Here is a 22,503-nt window from a genome sequence, read left to right as displayed (position 1 = left end):
GAGTCACTTTCAGCTGCTTGGAGGTTCAAGTTGAGAACGATCCGATGGTACTGTTACTTTCTACCTTACTTCTAACAAATTCACACACACACACTCCCAAGTGCTGGTAACATTAGCACCAAATTATGTTTTGTATTTTTATGTATTTGTTAAAATTGCCACATCAGTCATTTCATTTAATCCCCATAATTACAATGTAAGAGTAGAAAATATTGTTATTCTGATTTTATCTAAGAGTAAAGGCACACAAAGGCTAAGTGCCAGACCCAATGTCCTATGGCTAGTTACTCTTAAAGGCAGGGACAGACCCTTGTCCTTAACTCCAACTTCATTCCTCTTCTGAATACATACCCCATATCGCATAAGCCCTACTCACAAATGCTCCATTATGCCTACCAAGTAGGATGGGAACATATAGGAAAGCCTAGTTATTAGACTTATGCTTTTTTCCCCACTACTCCTCTAACTGGAATGATCATGCTTGTCACTCCATGGATAGAAATGCATTTTTTTTAGGCTAAAGACTTCTTACGACCGGTTAAAGTACAAATGTCTCGATAACTAAAACCACATCAAACCATTGCAGTCACTTGCCTTAGAGTGATTGAGTTTAATGTTCCTTTTTCAAAAGCACAGTTTTTCTAGAAGTGAAGAAAGCATCATCGACCTGGGTCCTACAGAACTGTGGGTCCAAGATGGCCCTTCACTGTGGAGACAGAGCTTCAAACTGATCATTAGGGGCCATGACATTTTAACCTGACATGAATTGGTTACAGAGCTGAATGACTTGACCTCATGGGAACATTGCCGGCAAGGAAGGCTCCACGTGAGACCCAGTGATGGATGGAGTCAGACCTCCCTTTGTGGTGGCTTGGTCATGTTTTCTGGCTTCTCTTCATTCTCTCCCTTAACTACTGGACACATTGTATCTCCAGCTCCTGGCTTGGAGGGCCAGGGCCTTGTTATCAAAACTGGAACTTCAGCTTTGACCTGAGGAAACCTGACCACCCTGACCTTATGCCCAGGAAATGATACTATCTTTGAGCCTGTCTGGATTTCATGCTGCTGATCAAGTTGCTGCAGTAATAGAACTCTTCCTTCAAGAGCAGCCCTCAGCTCTCTGATCTGCTGTCCTACCAGCTGCCACATTATAGACCCTCATGCTGATAATTGCACCTGGACATCCTGCTTGGGCATGTCCCTTCCTCACAGATCATGGCTTTTACCTGTGCTTCTTCATGCCCCCTCTCCCTTCCCCTTCCTAGCCATGGACTGTGCAAGATAGGGAGCTCAACATGGTCCAGTCCAAACACGTGTATAAAATTTCAACAATTTCAGCCTTGTGGTGGGGAGATCGAATATGGCCCTATACCATGCTCTTAGCTACCATTTGACTTTACCAAAAAATGGGTATACTGCTTCCTTAGGTTCTTCAAGAGCATCAAAATTCCATGTAATTAGTTCTATAATGTCTGGAATTTAGTACATATTCTACAATTAATGAATGAATGAACCAGAAGTCTACAAATTTCAGCTCTCCAGTATGCTAAATATCCATCCTACCTTCTGTTGCTTTCTTCTCTGCCTTGGCAAACTCAACCCTGAAACACTTCTCCAGTGAACCCCTCCACCAGCCTCTGAGATATTTCCACGCATACTCCGTCCCCTGGAAAGGGGTTTAATCTGGACATCCAGAACAGATGTTATCCTGGCCTGAGCTGTCCTTGGCATTGGGGATGGAATTTAGGTTCTGACCAAAAGCCTAACTGTTGGGACTCCAGCCCCAGCCTTGGACCCAGGGGAGAAAAACTAAAGAGGGTTGTTGCAGGGACTCAGAAGACACTGCTTCAACCCACCCTGTCTGTCACTAGGAGATGGGAGAGGGACCTTCAGAAACAAGACTCAAAAGTTTTTGAGGTAAGATTGGAAGAAAAACCTAAACTCTTCTAGAATAGAGCTTGATGTTACCCAGATTTAGCAACAGAATCAAATCCAGTGAGAATGATCCCTGTGCTATTTTGATCCACTCCCCCAGATTCTGCTTCATCAGTCTCCAGTGCTGACCACACATTTATTCTTCTTTGAATGTCTTCCTCCTTGTTCATGATTCGACCTGCATCCATATTCATGACCACCCTCAAAGTTCGGCCTAGCCCTGTGTGCTGGTTTGAAGCTCTTATGTATCCCATAATAGGTCATGTTCTCTTAATCCAGCCCTGTGTGGGCAGACTTACTGTTGGGTGGAAACTTTTGATTAGGTTGTTTCCAAGGAGATGTGATCCAGCCCATTCAAAGTGGGACTTAATCGCTTTGCTGGATTCTTCTATGAGAGGATAAAAGGCAGAGACATTTTGGAGAGAGTTCAGAGAAGCTAAGAGAGAAACTAGATCCTGGGAGCGAAGGACCAGCAGACATCACCATATGCATTCCCATGTGACAGAGGAACCCCAGAGGCCATCGGCCTTTCTTCAGAGAAGGTATCATCCTGTTGATGCCTTAATTGGGACATTTTCACAGCCTTAGAATTGTAACTTGTAACTTACTAAATCCCCATTGTTAAAAGCCAACCCATTTCTTGTATATTGCATTCTGGCAGCTTTAGCAAACCGGAACACCTTACCTTCCCCCTTCCCACCTTTCACTGAATTACTTGGCCTCTCTCTGATTCATATCCGGCTGTGGTTGTGACCACTCAAGCAGCGGCAGCTAATCTGGGCAATGGTGTCCAGTTGAAGAGTGAATCAGGGAAGTCTGAGCAGCTGTAACAAGAACCAGCAAAAATTCAGTGGCTTCAGAAATAAAGATGTTTATTTCTCTTTCATATATTGATCCAGGGAGAAATCCCAGCCCGGTGGTTGCCCATCCTCAGTTACACAGAGTCCCAGATTGGCAAATACTCTGCCAGCTTCACTTCCTAACTTCCAAGGTCACGTTGCTCTTTGTCTTTCCCAGCTAGGGGGGAGACAGAAAAGGAAACATGGCAGAGGCACACCCTGTTCTTAAGGGAGCAGACTGGAAGTGGCCCACATCTCTTCACTCACCTTCCATTGTCCATTAGACTCATGGCCACATCAAGCTAACTGCAAAGGAGGTTGGAAAAAATGGTCTAGGAAGAAGAGGAACTGGGCTTGCTGAACAGCCAGCAATCTCTGCCACAGGGAAGGAGAACACACACATGTAGGAAACTGCAGACCACATTTCTAAGACATGATCCCAGGGAAGGTTAACACCACGCCACACACAAATTCTAAGTAGCAGAAAGCAGTGAAGACAATTTCCAAAGACTATGATGATAATGAGCTTTGATTATGGTGGTGTGAGATAGTTAGCAGAGGAGACTCGTGGTATGGGGCGTATGCATCCATTCATCCATCCATCAGTGTATCCATCTATCCATTCATTCAATGAATTCTTTTGGAATACCAGTAATGGGAATAAACAAGCAGGGTGTTGGAGCCAGAATGCATATGAACTTTGCCAGAATACAGGGTCCATGTAAGGGGCGTAACATGAAGAACAAGTTTATGAAGCTAATAAGTAGAAAGAATAGAAAAAAGGTAACAATTACAGAAATCAGAATTTATATGACAGGCAAGAGGAAACTTCTGTCTCATTGAACTAGCAGCTATGTGAAGAATTCGCTAGTGGGGAGGGAGCAGAGGAATTAAAGAAATAGAAAGGAAGCCATCAATAGCAAAGAAAATGAGCAGGACATGGTGACTGACCTCATGTGGGAAGTGAAGAAGAATGAATTTCTGAGCCTTGGAGAACCTGGTGCCATTGACTGATGGAGGGATTGGGAGAGGGAGGTGGTGAAGCAGTGTTGGCTTACTAATTTTTCATATCCAAGCAGGGCTACCCCATGGATTACTGGAGATAAAAAACTTGGAAGAGGGTGAGAAATTAGGGCTAGAAATTAGTGGCTTGGGAGAGAGTTTCATGTGAGTAATTGTTGAAATTTGTAATGAGCAATGTATCAACAATGGGTATAAAGACAGACAAGAATAACTGTCTTGAACCAGAGCCAGGTGTGACATGCACATCAGTGATGTGTTTGTTTCTGTCGAGATATCACTAAGATGGCTTTGCTCAGGGATCTTGTCCCCTGGAAACCAGCAAGAAGCATAGGAAGCAGTAACACATTACATTTTTTAAAAATTGTGTTTATATATATATACATATGCACACACACATATATATATACCACAAAATTACCCATTTTAACCATTTTTAACTGTATACTTCAGTGGTATTAATTACATTCATGTTGTTGTGCTACCATACCTTTTTTTTTTAAATAAAAGATTTCTAGATTATGGGTTAAAAAATACACACTTTATATCGTTTTTTGTATTTTCCATAATTTTCAAACTTCTCAAATACAAGTTTCTTAATTCTGTGTTAAGGGATTAGAATACAGAATGTGTTTTATGTGGATTTCCCTAAAGATTGTTTGAAAGGAATGTGCTATGGGGGGAATGCTCCATTTTTATTGTCTCTTTTACATATGGACACAAATGTTTTCTTAATTGAATGTCCTCATTTTTCTAAATTCTGAGAGAAAGGTTTAAGGGAAATAAGGCACAGGGAGGTGAAGTCATTTGCTTTTAGTTGCACAAGTTAATGGCTGTGTAGTAATATAACTCGGGACCATATCCATTAGGACAGTGTTCCCCGAGCCTGAGAATCGATAATCTATGGTTTCATTAAAGCAAAAGCATGATGCTTCAAGACAAAATCATGTCACTGTATTTCCTGGCATCTTAAAAGTTATTTTAATATTGGGATTTTACCCCTATTGTCCGGAGAGCCACACTTTGTATTTATTACTGAGCTTCTGAATCCTGAAGGCTAGCCCCAAGGAAACTCCTGTGTAGCTGTATTTGGTGCTTTTGGTCTCTGGTCAGGCTTTCATTCATTTCATCTCTGAAATCTAATGATCTAATCTAATAAAACTGTAAAAGATTCTAAACTGCTCAGCACTTAATCAGCTTAGTCCAAGAGAATTAAATCAAAGCCCTAGGTGTGAACACTTCATCATTCAGATGAAATCTCACCCTGAGAGACAATCTTATTTGGTTATTTATTATATAGGAAGCTGGAAAGAAGGTTGGGAGGGGATTGTATAATTTTTAAAAGATGGAACAAGAACCTAATAAGATGTAGGTAGCTTTGTGTCTTTATTGGTGAAGTATAGTGTAAATAATAGGGATGTGGGCTATAGACAGTTCTGAGTTCTGATCCACATGCCACTGCTTATTAGGTGACCTTGGGAATTCTTGAGCCTGAGAGTCACCATCAATTGAATTGAATTGGGATCATAAAACTAACATCATGGTTATTATAAGGATTGATTGAGATTTTATACACACATACACACACATACATATATTCTAGTGCCATGTGTGTGTGTGTGTGTATATATATCCATGTGAGTGTGTGTATGTCTGTGTCCTAATAGTGTCTGGCACAAAAATATAAGTTGTCATTGTTATTATTATAATTATTTCTAATTGCTACATATTTTTTACAAACAGCAGTGGGGTCCAAAGAGTGGAGGAAGAGACCCCTGAAAACAGTATGGAGATACAGTAGTTCTGATTGCACCATGACAGAACTTGAGGAAGCAAGAGACAGAGAAATCAGGATTATTATGCTCTCTTCTTAGAAGAGGCCCACGTTAAAGAACATAGCTATGGTGACGGTTCTGAAAGGCAAACTTCTCTGAGCATAGTTCTGAGAAGACTTGAGGACCACCCACTACATAACTTATTCTAAATGTGGAATAGAATGCGTCTCCACATTTTATTGGGTGAACCCAATGTCAGGAGAATTCCAGAGAGTCTCAGGGGGAGTTTTCTCTAGTGTCAGGGCTTTTTTCCTTGCTATGGTGTGGGAAAGGCTTTTTAGCATCATCTCTGGGACAGTTTCATAGGCAAGATACTCTCAGTTTTTTTTGGCAAAAAGCAAAATTCTCTACGGAATTTTCTACAAATATGAGATCTGTTAATAATCAGAGAGGCCTCCTCAGGGATATGCAAATTCATTCATTCATTCATTCATTCATTCACTCATCCATTCATTGAGTGAATATTTATTGATGCCTTGCTCTCTGCCAGGCACTGGAAATTCAGACATGAGACACACAGCCCTTCTGCTCTCGCAGGAGCCTTTTTATGGGAGCTGCCACGACTATGAGGAGAGTGAGCTTTGGCCATAATGAAGACCTGCAGGTGCAACAGCTCACCCAGTCGTGTGCGGCTGGGGAATGTTGATGACTGGCGTATTATTGTTTCCTGGAAGAATTTCCTTAAAATCGTTTCGCCACTCACAGCATTTCTTTTATGCCTCAGAATCCTATTGTAGGCTTTTGGCCCAGGAGCTATTTTAAACTTTTAACAATGAATCCTGTTGTGACTAAGCACTGCCAAGGTGACAACTGGTATTATGGAGATATTTATAAAAGTCCTTTGTCCTTTTCAAAGGGAAACTGTTTAGCATTGCAAAAAGAGGTGGTAGTGGAACTGAGCACTATTTCCTGTGTTTCTGGATATCATAGAAAGCCTTGACTACATCTACATACATTTCTGACAATATACGACTTTTGCAATTTAGCTCTTCATACCAGAGCCCTTCTTAGTCTTAGTGCATAACAGTGGGTCTGGAGTTTGTGAGTCAGGTACCCTTCAGGCTATGGCCTATACTCTCTGGAATTTTTCAGTGCACAACTTGCACAACTGAATATGGAAGCCCTTGATTTGGGCAGTTTCAAATTGTAAAAGGGAGACCTTTCTTCCCTCCCTGACCATGGGACAGGATTAATTATAAATATTGTAGAAATGAGAAGACATTTGACTCTTCTTCCAACTACGTGGACCTTCTTATGCTCTTTTATTCTTTGATCTATGTATGATGAGCCAGACCACTTGGATTTGTATCCTTGTTCTAGCTCTAGGAATGTGGGCAAATTACTCCACCTTTTGGAGCTTCATCTATAAAATGGGATAATAATAGCTAATACTTATTGAGCTCTCACCACATGGCAGGCAATGTTCCAAGTGCTTTGTGTGCATTCGCTAATGTAATGCAAACACCTTGGTGAAGTGTTATCACTTCTTCTACAGAAAGAATAATCAAGGCTTAAACCTGCAATTAAGTGGAAGAGCCAAGACTTGTGGAGGGGCATCTGGCTCAGGTGCCCAGGCTCTTCACTATTCCACAGGCTAGTCCCGGATTTGATGTGTTGCAGTCCCCATACAAAAGCACTCTCTCACCTAAATTAACAAATTGCCATTCTGGTTCATGGTTGTTTTAAGGCAGTCATGGTCATGCTCAGACTGGCCTTGAGAGGTCTGGTTCAGTGAACAGGTAGCGATACCTTCTCTGAGAACTGCCTTTGACGTAACACACTCTGCAGAATTCAGTAGTTCCAACCAGAATTTTACTTTATTTATATATTACACTTTTTTTTGTTAATACTCATTTATTTAGCTTCTATCCTTCAAATGACATTTGAATCCACTTGATATTTTTTTTCTACTGCTTGGTATAGTCAACAATGAATTTCATGATCTTAAAAATGTTATCCTTCTCTGTGAGTTACTAATGTATTCTAGAAACAGTAATTCCTGAACCTTTTTACAACCCACTTTTGAATGTATTCATCCAGTTGGACAGAACACCAATTATAACAACTTGGCATTTTCTAAATGGGGGATTAAAACTAATCTGATCGGTGGCCTGGACTGCTTTCCCACTAAGACAGGGGTTGTAGAGTAGTTGAGACCCTAACTTTGTCCCTGGAATACGAGAAAAGTGACAATTGAATCTTGGTCTCCATACAGCTGTCCATAAGAGGAGCACACAGGGTACCGAACGCCCCAAGGCTGAACAAAGAGTCCAGAGCTCCAAGTTCAAGATCCTTTCCTGGGCCAAGCCCAGCATACAGTGCTGACTGAGTAATATTAGTCTTTGTTTCTCATTAGCTTTTTAACTTAATTTTCTGAGAAACTTTTTGCTAGTTATAAAAATAATACATATTTGTTATACAAACTTTTGAAAACTAAAAGCTCAAAGAAAAAAAATGCTATTAACATTTCAGTATGTCCCCTCCCCATACATATTTCAGTAGAATAATGTGTATATAATTTATATGCTGTTTCATAGCTATCTTTCTTTTCTATTTCTGCCATAGCAAATTACCACAAACTTAGTGGCTCAAAACAATGCAAATCTATTATCCTACAATTCTGTAGTTTAGAAGGTATCAGTCTCATTGGGCTAAAACCAAACTGTCTGGGGCTGGTTCCCTTCTGGAGGCCCTACACGAGGATCCATTTCCTTGCTCATTTACAGGCTGGCAGAGCTCAGTTCCTTGTGGCTGTAGGATCAGTGAGCTCACGTCTTGCTGTCTGTACACTGAGGGCCATTCTCAGCATCCAGAGGCAACCCACAGTCCTTGGCTCTTGGCTCTTCCCCTTCCTCCATCTTTAAAGCCAGCAATGGCAGGTCAAGGTCTTCTCTGTGACATCTCTCTCACTGCAGCTGGGAACATTTCTCGATTTTAAGGGCTCATTTGATTATATTGGGCCCACCCAGATAGTCCAGGATAATCTCCCCATCTCAAGGTCTGTAATCTTGATTTCACCTGCAGAGTCCCTTTTTCCATGTAGCACATTCACAGGTTCCATAACTAAGAAATGGATGTCTTTGGGATGGGAAGGGTTGTTATTCCTCCTTCCATAATAGCTGTGTGAACATCCATCGATTGAAGTGGTTCTAAAACTGTAGTGAGCATAAGAGTCATGTGAAGAGCCATAAGTTTGAGGTGGGGCCCAGGATTCTGCATTTTAGCAAGTTCCTCGTATGATTCTAGAGCAGGAGGTCCATGGACCACACTTGAGAAAGACTGGTCATGTCATCAATCATCCTTGTAGAATATATATTTTAATGAATGCATAGCATGCACATACACATTGCCTCTTTTGTAAATAATTATTTTACGAGTCTCTTGGTAATTATATATTTGTATCATCCATGAATATTTCCTTATCTTACCTTTCCTTAAATGCAAAAAGCATTCACATTTATGAGCAATCCTATGCTTGAGTGTGTAGTGTTTTGTTGCAGTGGTGGAGGCTTTGGTTTTGTTCGCTTACTGTAGTGTTTGGGAGCCCCTGGGCCCCTATCCTTCCAAACCTTAAGAAGAGGCTGACAACATTATCGATCACATGCCTTGTGGTGGGTGGCTCTGTTCCTCTTCTGAAGTGTGTTTCTGACTGTTGCATTTCTATTGCTTTGAAGTTGAACTGATTGCTGGGGATGGCAGAGGGTGCATTTTGTCAAGTTCGTAACTCGACCGAAACCTCCTGGGTTCAGCATTTCCACCTGAACTGGAAACTTTTGATGTTCAAGTTAATTTGCTCTTAAAATAAAAAACTTTGTTTTAAGAAAAAGGGTTCAGGAAAGACTTATAGTTTCCAAAGGCATCTCAAAGGTATCAAAGAGTTTGTGGCACACAGAATTTAATGACTTAAGTTGAAAGGAATACTGGCACAAACATCTTCCTTAAAATTACTTAGTTTTAAAACTGGAAAAGTATTTGGCAAGGAAAAGGGTTCGCATTTTCTTATATTTGGGGTTTGGAACACAATTGAAATCTATTCAAGGAATACGATCTGACCATCCAAACATGTTCAGGAAACTCAAAGTCTGACAGATTCCATTACTTGCCTTTCTAAAAGAATCATTTACACATCTTTATAAAAGAGCTTGGCATTTCTATCACAAGCATTTGCTGTTTAATTTTTTTTATCCTAGGGAAAGCCTGGTAATGTTGACATTTTGGAAATTTTAAGTCATGAGGGTTAGAAAAGTCAAAATCTTTGTCAAGAAATACCTTAAGGCTTTCTTCATTCTGCTGCAGCTTGAGATTTTATTTTCTAAGACAGGTGTCGAAAGCATGAAATGAAACATAGCCCAGACAATTTACGCTTATGAATCTGTTTACAGGTACAATCAGTAGATGGCTGCTGGGAAATTAGTGACCAGTGTAAGTTGTGGAGGCCAAACAGGGCTGAAGAGTGTCTGGAAATAAGTCAAGAGTGACAGACATGACAGAAGATGGGACAGATGATTTCACTTTCTGGGCAGTTCTGGAAGGTTCTGGACACTCATAGGTTAGTGTCTGAAGAAAGCTGTTTTGTCTTCTGTTTCCTTGCCCTTTGTTGTAAATAAATTATTTCAGGGTTGCATTTGCCCAAAGGGAAGGAGAGTCTCTGTGTGTATGTTTGTATGTGTGGGTTGTGGTGGAGTGAACAGAAGAAATTCTGGTGTGGAAGAACTTTCTATGGCAGAGTTCTTCATCATTTTATGACAGTCCCTTCATCATTTTAATTATATTAAAATATATTTAAAGCAAATATGGAATTTAATAATAAAATTTTAAACCTTACTGCTTCCCTACAGGGACACTAAGTTGAAATGTAGAAGGGGAGGGGAAGAGAAGAAGAAACTCTGGAAAAATCCAACTGAAATAGAACATTGACCTCTTTAAAATGTAGCCACACAATTCCAAGAGTTATAGGAGCTCTCAAACATTGCTGGTGAGAATATAAAATGGTATAGCCACTTTAGAAAACAATTGGCAGTTAATTCTACACTTATCATATGACCCAGCAATATCACTCCTAGGTGTTTACCCAAGACAGATGAAAACTTGTCAAAAGACTTGTACATGAATAGTCATAGCAGCTTTATTCTTAATCATCAAAAATTGGAAATAAGCTAAAATCTTCATCAATAGGTCAATGGATTTGTAGGCAATGTGGTATATCCATACAATGTAATACTACTTAGCAATAGAAAGGAAAGTACTACTGATACATGCAACAAAAGGATGAATCTAAAAATAATCTAGTTGAGCAATAGAAGCCAGACTTAAAAAGACTGCATATGGTATGTTTCTATTCTAATAAAATTGCAGAGAAGACAAATCTAATCTACAATAAATGAGATAGCCAACCAGTGGTTGCCTAGGGCTGGGGATGGAAGTGGGAATTGACTGGAAAGAGGCACAAGGGAGCCTGCTGGGGTGATGGAAAAATGCTACATCTTGATTCAGGTGATAATTACATGAGTGCATATATTTATCAAAACTCAGTGAACTTTATACTGGAGTGTGTCCATTTTATTTTATGTAAATTATGCCTCAATAAAGTTGATTTAAAAATGTAGTTACAGGAATTAGCAAAATGATGATAGTGCGGTTCAGAACCACTTCACTACTTTGCAAGTAATTATGGCAAGAAGTAAAATACTTCACAGAGTGGTTTTAAGAAGTGCTAATTCAAGGCTAATTGCTCTGTCATCAGTGAGTGAGTTGTTAGACACTTAAAACCCCTGTAAGGGAATTCCCTCCATTCCTCAGGTGAAACACACACATCCAAAGTGAGATGTTGAAGGAAGAAAATGAAAGTGAGAAATGCCGCGTCATTATTTCTAGTTTTTAGTTTGACAGTTTCACTGAGCCAACATCTATTAGTTCTGCCAGGTACAGGGTGTTTTAAGATGAAAATGTGGTCCTCGCCCATCAAGGGCACACAGTCTAGCAAAAGACCCAGGGATGTTAACAAGGACTCACAGCACAGTGGATTAGTGCACTAACAATAACAACTGCTTATCCTGCATCTGTAATTGATACATTATTTCATGTAATCTTCACATCAGTTTTGTGACACAGGTACTGTCATTTATCCCCCTGTTTTATAGAATACCAAGGATTACACAGCTAATGAGTAGCAAATGGCAGAGTCATTTGCTCATAGCCATTATGGTATAACCCAATAGTAGAATGTGTGTAAGATATTGATGTGATATTGATGTGGGGAGGGAGGGGTGTGCTTATTTATCTTGTGGAGGGGGGGGGGGTGTTCAAGAAAACGTCACAGTTTTTCCCACCTATTCAGACCCTTCCTCAAATTCTCAGCCAGCCAGTGAAGTGCAAGTTTCTTCCTAAATAGATACAAATGCTGTTACTTTCTTCCAGACCCTCCTGTCTTTCTGGGCAATAGGCTGGGCTCCTCCGCAGTTCTTCATACTGCCATTCTTCCACCCAGGGAAGCTGCAGAGCTGAATAATGTTCTTGGATTTGTGTCTCTCATCTTGTCACTGATTAGTCCTAACCCTTCTTGGCAAGGCTCCTGCCAGGCTATTTCAGGAAACAAAAATTCATCAGACACATCCTTATTGATTTTCCCTCTCCTTTGCTTATTGCTGAGATGTTTTCACTGCCTCTCCTGAAGAAACAGTATTGCAGTTACTGGAAGCTTTGTTCTCTCCAGCACCCCACCCGCAGGTCCAGAGGGGTGGTCTCCCAGGAGGGGGTGTGTGTGTGGTGGAGGGGGGTTGGCTGGAGCAGCACCCCCTGCTCGGTTCTGTGGAGTGAGATATGTGATTGTCTCATTCTAAAGTGGCTTCTGGGTGTAAGACTTGGTAATATTTCATTAGATAAGCACCAGAACCATTTCTAGTGACTAGCTGTGTTTACTAGTTTCCTCCGTCTCAGTAGTTTTTGGTATAAATGCTGCGATGAATATGCCAGGAAACCACTCAACTTTGGTTGTTAGTGCAGGAATATTTGACTATATGTGGGGTTAAAAGAAGAAAAGAAGCTGTTTTTTACTTAATGAATTGAAAATTTATTAAAAATATTGTTCTTGAGTATCTACTATATGCTAGGTTGGGGACATATCTGAGCAAAGAAGCTACCATCTGTGATCTTATGGATTTTATAGTCTGGTGAGACATATACACAACAACAATATTAGTGAAGTAAAAACACAAAATAATAAAATAATGACAAATTGCAATAGGTTGCCATGCCAGAAAAGTTGTTGAGCTAGAGAAAAAGTCAGGTATTGTTTTTGACACTTTCACATGCAAAATCACTCAATCAGCCCCAAACAACCACAACAGCCAAAACAACAACAACAACATCAAAACCCAAACAAAAAAAGACATGAAAATAGGTATTATTACTGAGTTTAGAGACATTAAACAGCTTGTCTCAGGGAGCTGGATGCAAGGCCCCGTCTGTCCAACCCCAAGTTCAGTGCTCTTTCCTCTCTGCTACGTGGGAAGGCACTGGAAGGCACACCCGCCCTTCCCCTCTCCCCAAGGCGACTGGGGGGCTGTGTGGTTGTGTTTCCAGATGGCTGGTCAGCCCTTGGTGTAGTCCCCTATCATATCTGCAAGCTCCCTTTCTCCCAGAAGCAAGGAGAAGCCCAAGTCCCTGAAATGAATAAATGATGCACTGGCTGTCATTTGCTCCCTAGGGAAGGCCTTGTACTGTTTATTAGAGATCCACGCAAGGTTGCATCTTAGTTTTGAGTGGCCAGGTTCTACCTGGGGACGCCTTTTGGGCAGGAGCTGAGCTCTCTGCCCTGGGGCTGCTTTTCTTCTAGACCCAGAGTCGAGTGAGCTCCAGGCTTTCGCCCAGCCTGCTCCTCACTCTGCCCAGCCTGCCTCATATCTATTCATGGTTGTTTACATTTCTGCTGGAGCCTCTCTTACCACATCAGTGCCTCCAGCACCTTCTCTCACATGGCAATGTGAGCTGGAACCACCTCCGCCTGGGAGAGGACAGTCAGGGGCTCGGTGGACAAGGGGGCTTCGGGAGGGAATCTGCCAGGCACCATAATGGAGAGGAAGAAGAAAACTCAGGGTGTGCTGGGAAATGTGCCCAAGGGCCCACTGCACATCCTACGTGTTAAAGTGCACGCCCTCCCGGAGGGTGCTGGGAAAGCTCCGTCCAGGGTGGTGGGAGTGAGGATGGAGGGGGCCCGGGAGCCAGTGCCAGGCCGTGGGCTTGGTGAGTGTTGGCACTAATCTGCCAAGAGATAGCGATGTGCTCATGCCTGCTCCCGACTCGCACTCCCTAAAAACAAGCAGATGACTCATTCCATTTGTTCCCTCTTTTTGTATAATACCCACTCATACCCACATAGATACACTCCACAGGTTACAATAACAGGTGTGCAAAGCAAAACAAAAAACCCTTTATTTCCTACAACAAAAACAATTCCCATCTTAAGCCTCTGGCAGAAAACTGTACCTAGTTATTTCCAAATAGACTTGGTCACTGCAGTTTTATTCAATATATTCAGGTTTAATTCTGGTGGATTCATAATTCCCACCCCACCCCCACCCCCTTGCTTTTCCCCTTAGGGGAACCTAGGAGCCAGAGATTGTACAGTGTCAGGGCACTGGTGGGGGTGGCAGTGGGGTGGGAGTGGAGGAGTGGGTCTGACCCTTGGCTGGTGTCCAAAATGGTACAAATCTGCTTGTCTGGTCTTTAGTGACTGACATGTCCCATCAGCATCTCCTGAGATGTCCTCACTTCTTATTTGGTCTCAGTCAACCCAGGTTTTCACAGGTCAGTTGACTATCATAATAATAATTACTATTTGGAGCTGTGGTAGAGAAATATGGAGTTGTAGATCCATTACCTGGATCCTGATTTCCCCATTCTTTGCCTGGCTAACTCCTGCCAGCATCCACTGAAATGTTCTTTCCCCTTCAACCTAAATTAAATGGTTCCCTTCAGAGAATGGTGCCCTTTTCTTTCATAGCACTTATTGAAGTTTGTAAATACGTACATATATGTGCAATTCTATGCGTAAATTCTCTCTACCTGCAGCCCCATCTCCTGTCATCAACAAAACAAAAGCAGACATTTTCAGTCTGTTTTGTTCACTCCTAAATTCTCAGCACTTTGATAAATGTGCTAAGTAGCACCTACTTAGAAGGCACTCAAGAAAAAAAAGTCTTGACTGGATGGTTGGATGAAACTTGCCCAAGTTCCCATTGTTAATTAGTGGAAAAGCCACACTTGAACCCAAGCTTCTGGCAGCCCAGAAAAGGGCTCTTTCCAACACACCATGCTAAATGAGGTTGCTTTGGATAAGATGTTAAGACTTTGACTAATTCTTCTCAGACTTTAAAGGCCCATTTTAAATTAAGAAATGACTGAGTGTAAGATTGTAGTGTGAAAAAGGACCGGCTCAGTAATAAGTGGCTTTACCCTAGACTGCTTGGAATTAAGCTCTTGCCTTAACAGCCCTCCAGGAAATCCTGAAGAACTTGTTAATGTCGGGCACGTTGTGCTCATGTCAGGGAGCCAAAAGAAACATGAGACAGCAAAACCTCTCTCCGCTGACCTGTGGGAAAAACTTGTCCCGTCCGCTCCCCTGGCCAAGGGCTGTTGGAGTCTCCTCAGAGGAGGTCAAGGTTGAAGTATTCGGGCAGGGCTGATTCCAGGTGAGTGGGTCTGCCTGAGTGTGCAGAATTGACTGCCATGAGCCTGGCTTGAACCAACAGATATTGAGAGACTGTGGTGAAGGAGAAGTGCCCCTGGTAAAATTGGATCTCTGGCCTCTCATCTGTATGTCCTGGGGATAGGGATGGTTCTTGCCCTGGGGTTTGGTGGAGATGAGCATGTATATCTAGGTGGCTTGGGAAGGGCAGAAGATATCTTGTTTTCTTCACTAAAGGAGATTTCTATTTTCTACCCTTGATCCTGGCTGTGAATGGATTTGTCACCAGCTTTCTAGTAAGGTAAATTGGAACAGGGTTATTACTGTGAGGATAGTTTGCTTGGTGCTAACTTGGGTCCTGTCCAGTGCGGGCTGTGGTGCCTGAGCTCCCTGGTGTCAAATTCAGGCCTGAAGGGAAGCAGTTAAACAAGATGAAGAAGAACATTTGCTACATTAACTACCAGGAAATTTGACTTTATCAGGCCATGCAGTTGACCATGGATCCAACATTCATTTCCTGTATCCCACTGATGTCACTACCTCACATTCAGCATGAACACAATAATGTTTAGTATGAGAAAGGCTAATGCTTTACTTGTTGCCACACTCACCAAACAGGTGTTAAGTCTCCTTTGGGCTTTAACTGTGCTGACATTACAGTGAACTCTTGATTATTAGATATTACCATGCACTCCTGATTATTTAATATATCAGTAAGGACTAGGTTCTGCTGTGAGTATCAGAGACCTGACTACAGTGGCTGAAATACACAAAAGGTTTATTCTTTCAATTGAAAGATGTCTGGAGGTAAGCAGTCCAGGCTTGTATGGCAGCTTCATAAAGTCATTAGGGACCCACGCTCCTCTGCCTTTTTGTTCCACTGTCTTCATAGTTTCCATCCCCAAGGTCATCTTATGATCCAAGGAGGCTAGCCATCATGTCCACATTCCAGACAGCAGGAAGGAGGAACGAGGGGAAGGACATAGGGCTTTCTTCCCAGCAATGGCAGATCTCTTTAAACAGCCTACTTGGAAGTCCTGTACAATATTGCCTATTACATCTCACTGAACAGAACTTAGTCATAAGGCTACAGATAACCATAAAGATGGCTAGGAAATGCCTTTCCGCTGTGTGCATTGCTGTTTGAAATAAAATGATGGCTCTGTTATTCAGAAAAAAGAGGATGGTGGCTGGAGGCAACTAACAGTTTCTGTCACATCCCTTTTGTATTTCTTGGAGCTCTTTGTTTTCTATCTTCCTTTCCCATAGATTTCCATTACATATCTTCTTTCCCAGTCCACAGGCCTGGAGGGGTGGATGCTAAGTTTGACTATGGATGTCAATAGTAGAGGTTCAGTGGCCATTGGATGTATAACTCTATAGCTGGAGGGAGAGGTAAGGGCTGAATAAACAGATCTGGGGGTCCCCAGGATTAGATGTGGGTAGACGTCCTGGAAGGCAATAGGTTACTACGAAGAACAAGAAGGGAAGGGACCACCAAAGGAACCCAGGGGAGCCCCAGTATATGTTTCCCCTGATGGTTTACTTCCCACTTGTACAGTGTCTCTAGCCACTCATTCTCATTGGAGAGTTTCTATGACAACCTTAGAGGCAAAGCCTATAATGTGCTTTGAACTCCCCAGAAATCAGGCACTCAGCCAGCACACAGGGTTGGTATGAACTTCTGGCCAAACTTCCAGAGATTCTCAGTACATGTTATTTTCCTTGAAATGGCCATTTCTTCCTTGAGTAATTTCATCTCTAATCCCCCAGCTTCACACATTAACAGATTCACTTGACAGCATCTCGAGAAAGGAGGACAGTCTTGACTTTCGAGTGAGAATGGCTGATAGGAACTGTTTTTATTTTGATGAAAATCAAGGTTCCAGCATGCACATGGTGATAAATAATGAAAGTCTTTCTCACCACTCCTGCCCTGTGATCCTTCCCCCCACTTCACTAAACTTGCTACGATCGTGCATGAATGGAGGTCATCGACAGCAGAGCAGTCTCTAATATAAATTGCAGTGTCTCCTCAACTTCTCCAGTAGCATCCTCTGTGTTCCCCCACTTTTGCTACCATCTCTCTCCCATCTTGTAATTCATCTGTTCAACACCCATTTCTCCCATTGGACTGTAAACTCTTGGAAGGGAAGAACCAATCTTATTTAAGTTTGGTATCCTCAGCATCAACCCAGCACCTGGCACTTATCAGTGTTCATTATATTTTTGTGGGATGAATGGATGAATAAATCAAAGAAAAACTCCAAATCAAAATGCTGCCATAAAAATGAAAACACTTCTGTTCAAATTAATAGGCTGAGACAGGCTGGCCGGTTTTCATGGATTGGGTTGACATGCCATAATAGTTCATTGCTTTGACTCTGACTCACTCATGTTGTGTAGAATACTAGGTATGGGCCATCAAATTTGCCCACAAAAAAAGAGAAAAGAAGGAAATGCTTAGGGCTTCCTAAACTCTGTGCATGTGCAAATACAGGGATGCACTTCATCTGTTATTGTATCTGATAGGTTGAACAGTGTTACCCAAAGGAAAAACCTAAAAGGCCAAAACTAATGATAAATTGGTCTGGGGAGGGAAGGCTAAATAAAATTCAAGTTTTTCTTGCAAGAAAAATGAGAATCCATTTGTCAAAGGTTACCGGTGTGATCTTTGAGGTGGTTAGAAAGGGCAGCGAGTTGCTGAACTTGACTCAGACTCCACAGCCCTGGGCAAACCTGTGCCCACACATCTTGTGTTCATCTGCTGAGAAACTCACCCCTTCTCCTTCAGAGCTTTGTTAAAGGCTCCTTGCCGAGCCGGCCAGTCTCTCTAGGTCTGAGGCAGGAGTCACGGTGTCAGCACTGTGTTTCATTGTCTTCAGATAAAATCTTGGCCATCTGTGCTCTGTCTTGAGCGACACTCAGAGCATCTCTCTGGGATTCTTTCCCTTTGGTGATGTATTTCTTCCAGCCATTATTACAGGTTCTTGTTCCAGACTTCAGCAGTGTCAGCTTTACCTCATGTCTTGCTCCTTAATCAGATTCAAAGCAGGGTCTTGAAAGGACTGGGGATGGAGAGTGTGGGAAAAGCCTTCCCTGCTAGCCTCTGACCCCCCGAGGATCTTTCCACAGCAACTGGGTCATCTGCTCCCCATCTTTGATTTGGCCATTTGATCGTGGTAGTCCAGCCAGCCCTGTGGACTCTGAGAGAGAGAGCCCTTGCTTAGCTCTGTCTCAGATGAAAAATGCAGATCCTTTTGACTAGAAATGGGTTGCACATGGGGTTAGCCAGTTCCCTAAACCACATGCCTGGAACAGTATTTGTCCAGGAGTTATTTGGGGACCACTGGCATCAGCATAACCAGGCATAATTATTAAAGATGTAGGTTCCTGGGCTCCACCTCAAACCTAATCAGAAGGCAATTCTAGTATTTTCATACAGAAGAGACTTAGGATCAGCAATCTGGTAAAGAAGCTAGAAGATTTGTCTTAAAACTATTTAAGTAGCAAATGCACTCTTTTGGCTTAGAGTGTATATAACTGAACAATAAAAATTCATAGAAGCCAAAAACTGGAGACAACCAAATGCCCATCAACAGGTGAATGGATAAACAGATTGTTGTATATCCTTTTTATCAACAACTACTCCACAATAAAGAGAACTACATTACTGATGCCTGTAAATTTCACAGATACTATGCTGAGCATAAAGAAGCAGACACAAAAGAGCACATACTGTTTGATTCTATTTGTCAGAAGCTCTAGAAAAAAACACTATAATCTATGGGACAGACAGGAGATCAGTGGTTGCCTGCATCTGGGATGCAGGATGGAGTTAACTGGGAAGGGACACAGAGGAGAATTTTTAGGGTGACGGGAATGTTTATGTTTGGAAATGTTCAGAAGCGATTGTGATTACACAGATTTATATAATTGTCAAAATATATTAAATGTACACTTAGGTGGGTGCATTTTATTGTATGTAAATTATATTTCAATAAAGTTGATTTAAAAAAAAAAGCAAACTCTAAAGAGCCACTCTTCATAGAACAATGATGATGCAATTTCGGTTGTCCATATCAAACCAAAGTACATTAGTATTTTTATAAAATTTAGGGTGGCTTTTGGTGCCCATGGAGGTTATAAGGCGTGTGCTAAAGCCCCCCAAACTACTGCTTGGTGTCCCCACTGATTGCTGGTATCTGTGCTTGAGGCACTCCCCAGGTCATTCTTATGTTCTTAGCAGTTTGAGCCCCTCTGACAAAGTTACCCAGGTCCCTGAGGATTTTTGAACTGTCTTTGAGTGACTGCTGAACTATTGAAGTTGCCCAGACTCATCAAGGTCAAGAGCTGAAGGAAAAAACTGTTATCACTTTATAAAGTTCATAAAGTTCAGTAAATAGTTCCAAGGCATCACTGACAAATAGCTACAATGTATTTTTGGTGAATTTGTATAGAGTAATCTTATCTTGTTAACCAAGGGATACTGATTGCATTTGTTAGTATATCATACAGGCCTCAGAATGCTTGGACAACTGTGGGTCATTTTGGCCAGTTAGTCCTGTAGGAACTGGTGTTCTGTTTAGCTCACCACTTTTTCCAGCATTGTTCTAGATTTTCCCTTTGGGAGGACAAGTTGGTGTCAGCTAACACTTACTGAGCACTTACCGTATGCCAGCCTGAGCACTTGGTCTTCACTATCTTGTTTAATCTTCATATCATCCAAATGAATAGCTGACGAAGAGAAATCTGAGGTTCAGAGACTTGCAGAATATTTGCAGCCATGTTAGCGGCAGAGCTAGAATTCAGTTCAGGTCCACCTCTGGAAAGTCGATTGCAGCCATAGTTTTACTTAGAAACACCTGGGGAGCTTTTAAGACTCCTGATACCAAGGATCTACCCCAGACCAATTAAATCCAAATCTCTGGGAGTGCATGCCAATTATCAGTATTTTTTAAAAGTTCCCTGGTAATTCCAATGTGCAGCTAAGGCTGAGGACTGTATTCCAAATTCTGGACCCTTAATCACAATGTTATAATAAAACATGGTGAACATAGCAAGCACGCCAGGCTCAGCTTGGAACAAACATAATGGTTTGCATCTTTTTAGGTCCAAATGCTAATTATGACCCCACTCCCTCTCATTCTGTGATTTACCATCTCTCTGCAGGTACAGATTTTCAGGGAGAACTTGTTCTGAATATAGTGTCCCTGAGTTGAATGGGTGTATTCAAAAGATCCTTCCTGCCCTCCGTCCTCTAACATTACTGAGTGCCTGCTATACATCAGCCACTGGTGATATGAAAGTGAACAAGCCCTGGCTCTGCTCCCAAGGAGCTCACTATTTTGTGCAAAAAACAGACCCATTAAGTGGATATTGCAATACGGATGTGTACGCTGATGGGGGAAGAAAGCACAAGGTGACAGAGGACACGCAGAAGAGTCAGCAAAGTCTCCCTCGAGGAAATGGCATCTGAGTGAAATGATGGATAGAGATTAGCCAGGTGAAGGGAGAGAAGCATTCCAGGCCTGGCGACCACATAAGCAAGGACACAAGGCAGATGGCAGGAACAAAACAAGGAGCTCTCCGTACCAAACAACACGTGAGACTAAGAATGCAGAGAGTCAAGGCCACAGGAGGAAGATGGGTGACCTTCAAAGCTAAATCAGGGAACTTGAACTTTGCCCTGCAGGAGGCACTGAGTCACTGCTGGGTTTTAAATTTTTTTAAATTCGTTTTTAAACATAGATGTATTTCATACATTCAGCTTTGCAACATTCAACATTTTCTTACTATAAAGCTAATCAAAGAGCACACTTTTAATAAACACAAATGTTTGAAACTGCTATTAATGGATGACAATTGTAGTATTACAGCAACTAAAGATTGAAGAAATTTAAGTCAGTTGCTTATGGACTCTGTAAATTAGTTGCATAGAATTCTAGGGGGTCTGTGGAGCACAGTTTGACAAACACTGCTTCAGCATCAAGCTCTTCTCACAAAGGCAGGCCCCTCTTACACTTAACTGGCCGAAGACTGCTAAAGATACCACATTCTCTGATGCCACATTCCCTATGTCTGTAATTGAAGGGTTTTAAGCAGGGGACTGTTCTGATCAAGAACCAACATTTAAGGTGGAGATGGAGGAAGAAAAACCCAGGGAGAAAATGGAAGAGGGAAAGGAAGCAAATATTTGGCTTTCTTTTTTATCTTCTCTTGAGACCTCAATATCCCCATGAGTAAAGCTAAGGGATGAGGCAGTTAAGCTGACTAGCTTATTGAATGGACTGTTACAGATTGACTTGATAGTAGCTGATAATGACAAGCTCCATTCCTTCTTTGACAAGCACTCCTCTTATAAGTGGAGAAAGAAAATTCTTGTCAGCCAAGGGAAGGTTTTCAGACTTGGCTTCAGGTATCCCTCTGATATTGTGTGCAAAATTCTGTGAATTTTTGTGGGGAAAAGTATGTAGCTTTCCTCATGTTTTCAAAGGCATCCTAGTACCCACCATCTGGGGAGGCCGAAGACTAAAATCCAAATATTCTAGATAAGAATGATCTATTCTCTGGCTGATCCAATCCTAGATAGGGTGACGTTCCAAATGGAGTTTCACAAATATTTTAATGGTGAAATTCTAGGTACCGGACTCTGTGGAATGACTTGTGGGGGTACTTGTCTTCTCTTGAACACTACAGCTAAGTATGCACATATAGACTCATATTTATTCATCTGTAACATAAAAAACATTTGTGGGGCATTTTTCTAGGCAAGCTGTGTAAGTCTGATCCCTGACCTTACATCTTTACAACTGAAAAAGACAAGCTAACAGGGACGAAGGGATGAACACAGCCCCAAATGAATTCCTGTTAGGAATACCAGCTGTCCAGATGGCTGGCTTTGCACGTGATTTTGACAAGGGCCAAGGGCAGGTGAGATCTCTGCTAGTTCTGAGTCCTGGGTGACCCACTGAGAGGAGACCAAGGCACCTACCTATGCTAGGCTTTTCTTGTTAAATCTGCATAAACATACAAGCAAACATGCATTTCCCACCTTGCCTTAACTTATGTTGATGGAGTTAACTTGGTAAATCAGGTGTGTAAGAAAGATTCTCAGCAGGAAAAGTCTGCTTCACCCCATGCCACTGCTAAAGCTGCTGGCTCCTTCTGAAGCAGCCACACTAAGGAG

At 41.9% G+C, this 22,503-nt stretch overlaps 1 protein-coding gene across 1 annotated transcript in view; it reads right to left on the bottom strand.

Annotated features, from left to right (window-relative positions):
• LOC119532632 (activated RNA polymerase II transcriptional coactivator p15-like) overlaps positions 1-13,529 on the bottom strand; it is a 144,315-nt gene extending 130,786 nt beyond the window's left edge. The window contains exon 1 of the mRNA XM_037835043.1: positions 13,405-13,529. Coding sequence (XP_037690971.1) covers positions 13,405-13,529 — 125 coding nt within the window. The remainder of the gene's footprint in view (positions 1-13,404) is intronic.
• Positions 13,530-22,503: the final 8,974 nt, after the last annotated feature.

This window comes from Choloepus didactylus, chromosome 4 (genome assembly GCF_015220235.1).
Source record: "Choloepus didactylus isolate mChoDid1 chromosome 4, mChoDid1.pri, whole genome shotgun sequence".
NCBI lineage: Eukaryota > Metazoa > Chordata > Mammalia > Pilosa > Megalonychidae > Choloepus > Choloepus didactylus.
The sequence above is the reverse complement of the archived record's forward strand: the minus strand, read 5'-3'. Positions and strand labels throughout refer to the sequence as shown.